The 1,738-nt window shown below is 52.4% G+C and overlaps 1 protein-coding gene across 1 annotated transcript; it reads left to right on the top strand.

Annotated features, from left to right (window-relative positions):
• Positions 1 to 533: 533 nt before the first annotated feature.
• LOC109587260 (uncharacterized) lies at positions 534 to 1,665 on the top strand (the record flags this gene model as incomplete). Its single annotated transcript, XM_020003498.1, has 2 exons — positions 534 to 650; positions 706 to 1,665. Coding segments are annotated over exons 1-2 (1,077 nt in total), but the record flags the coding sequence as incomplete, so codon positions are not given.
• Between the last annotated feature and the right edge of the window lie 73 nt (positions 1,666 to 1,738).

Here is a 1,738-nt window from a genome sequence, read left to right as displayed (position 1 = left end):
AGGATCCCCGGTCTGGTCCCTCCATCCACTGAGTCTTTCGAGGAGTTGCTGGCTAAACACCCTCAGGTTGCTACTCCCAGTCTCCCTCCTCCTCTTTCTCCTCCCTCTCTCCACCCTCCCTCTCCTGTTCCTGCTTCTCTCTCTCCTCCCACCGTCTCCTCCCCGTCTCTCCCCTCTCCTCCTCCCCTCCCTCCCCCCTCTTCCTCTCCGCCTTCTCCTTCCTCCCCCAATCTTCTGTCTTCTCTCTCCCTTGCTCCCCCTTCCAATCCTTCTCCTCTCTCCTCCCCCCCTTTGTTCTCTTCTCCCCCTCCTTTGGTCTCTCCTCCCATCTCATCTCCTCCTTCCTCCCCTCCTGTTTTCTCGCCCGCCCTTGTTCTAAAGTCCATCAGGTCATTCCCTATAGACTCTGCCCCTGGTTCGTCCGGCCTCCGTTCTAACCACCTTAAGGAGGCAGTTTGCTGCCCGTCTCCCTGCAGAGCTCAATCTACCTTGGCCAGCTTAGCTCGGGTCGTCACACTCCTTGGTTCTGGCTCATGTCCCCCTTCAGTTATTCCCCATCTCTGTGGTGCCTCCCTTTTAGCCTGCAGGAAGAAGTCTGGTGGGGTTCGCCCTATTGCGGTTGGGGAGGTCCTACGTCGTCTGGTTTCCAAGTGCTTTTCTTCTTCTGTTAAGTCGCATGCTGCATCAATCCTTTCTCCTCATCAGGTAGGAGTGGGAATTCCCAATGGGGCTGAAGCTATTGTCCACTCCATCAAGCTTCTCCTCTCAGAGTCATCTATTCCCCCTGGCTCTAAGTTCTGTTTGTCTTTAGATTTTTCCAATGCCTTTAACACCATTGATAGGTCTGTCCTCTTCAAGGAAATCCGGTCTCGTATCCCATCTCTCTCCCGATGGCTTGAATGTTGCTATGGAGATCAGCCCCGCCTTCTCTTTGGTGATTACACCATCCTTAGCTGTTGTGGAGTCCAACAGGGTGATCCTCTTGGCCCCCTTGCCTTCTCCATCCTTCTTCTTCCTCTCATTGAAAGGATCAAGGCTGAAGTCCCTGAGCTTCTCCTTCACGCTTGGTACCTTGATGATGGTATCCTTTGTGGCTCACCTACTGCTCTGCTGAAGGCACTTGATATCATTGATGAGGTTGGACCCTCCCTTGGCCTCTCCCTTAATCAATCCAAGTGCCTTATTTTTGCCCCGCCAGCCTCCCTGCCTTCCTCGGTCCCTCTTCCTGATAACATTCCCTTCACTTCAGATGGCTTTGTTGTTCTGGGTGCTCCTGTGGGCCCTCCCAACTTTTGTGTTTCTGTCATTAGGATGCGAATTGAGAAAATCTTCTTTGCCATTGAACCTCTCTCCCTCCTTGAGGATGCTCATTCAGAATATGTCCTCCTTCGGTCCTGTTTGAGCCTTCCTAAACTTCAATGTGTTCTTCGTTCCACTTCTCCTGAAGTCCTTCTCTCTATTATTGGTACGTTTGATGAGCACATAGCCCTGTGCCTGTCTAATTTAATTGGAGGTGGCCTCTCTCCTTGGTCTCTTCTCAAGGCTACTCTCCCTGTTCGATTAGGAGGGATAGGTCTTCGTCAGGCTTCTCTTCATGCTCCTGCTATTTTCTTGGCCTCAGTGTCTGCCTGCTCTCCTCTTATCCTCTCCCTTTCAGGGTTGGAGGTGCCCTCTTCTTATTTGGACTCAGCCCTTGCCCTTTTTGCCACTGCCTCTAACAGGGATGAGCTCCCCTCTC

This window comes from Amphimedon queenslandica, unplaced genomic scaffold (assembly GCF_000090795.2).
Source record: "Amphimedon queenslandica unplaced genomic scaffold, v1.1 AMPQUscaffold_12634, whole genome shotgun sequence".
In the NCBI taxonomy this organism is placed as follows: Eukaryota; Metazoa; Porifera; class Demospongiae; order Haplosclerida; family Niphatidae; genus Amphimedon; species Amphimedon queenslandica.
This window is presented reverse-complemented; position numbering and strand designations above follow the sequence as displayed.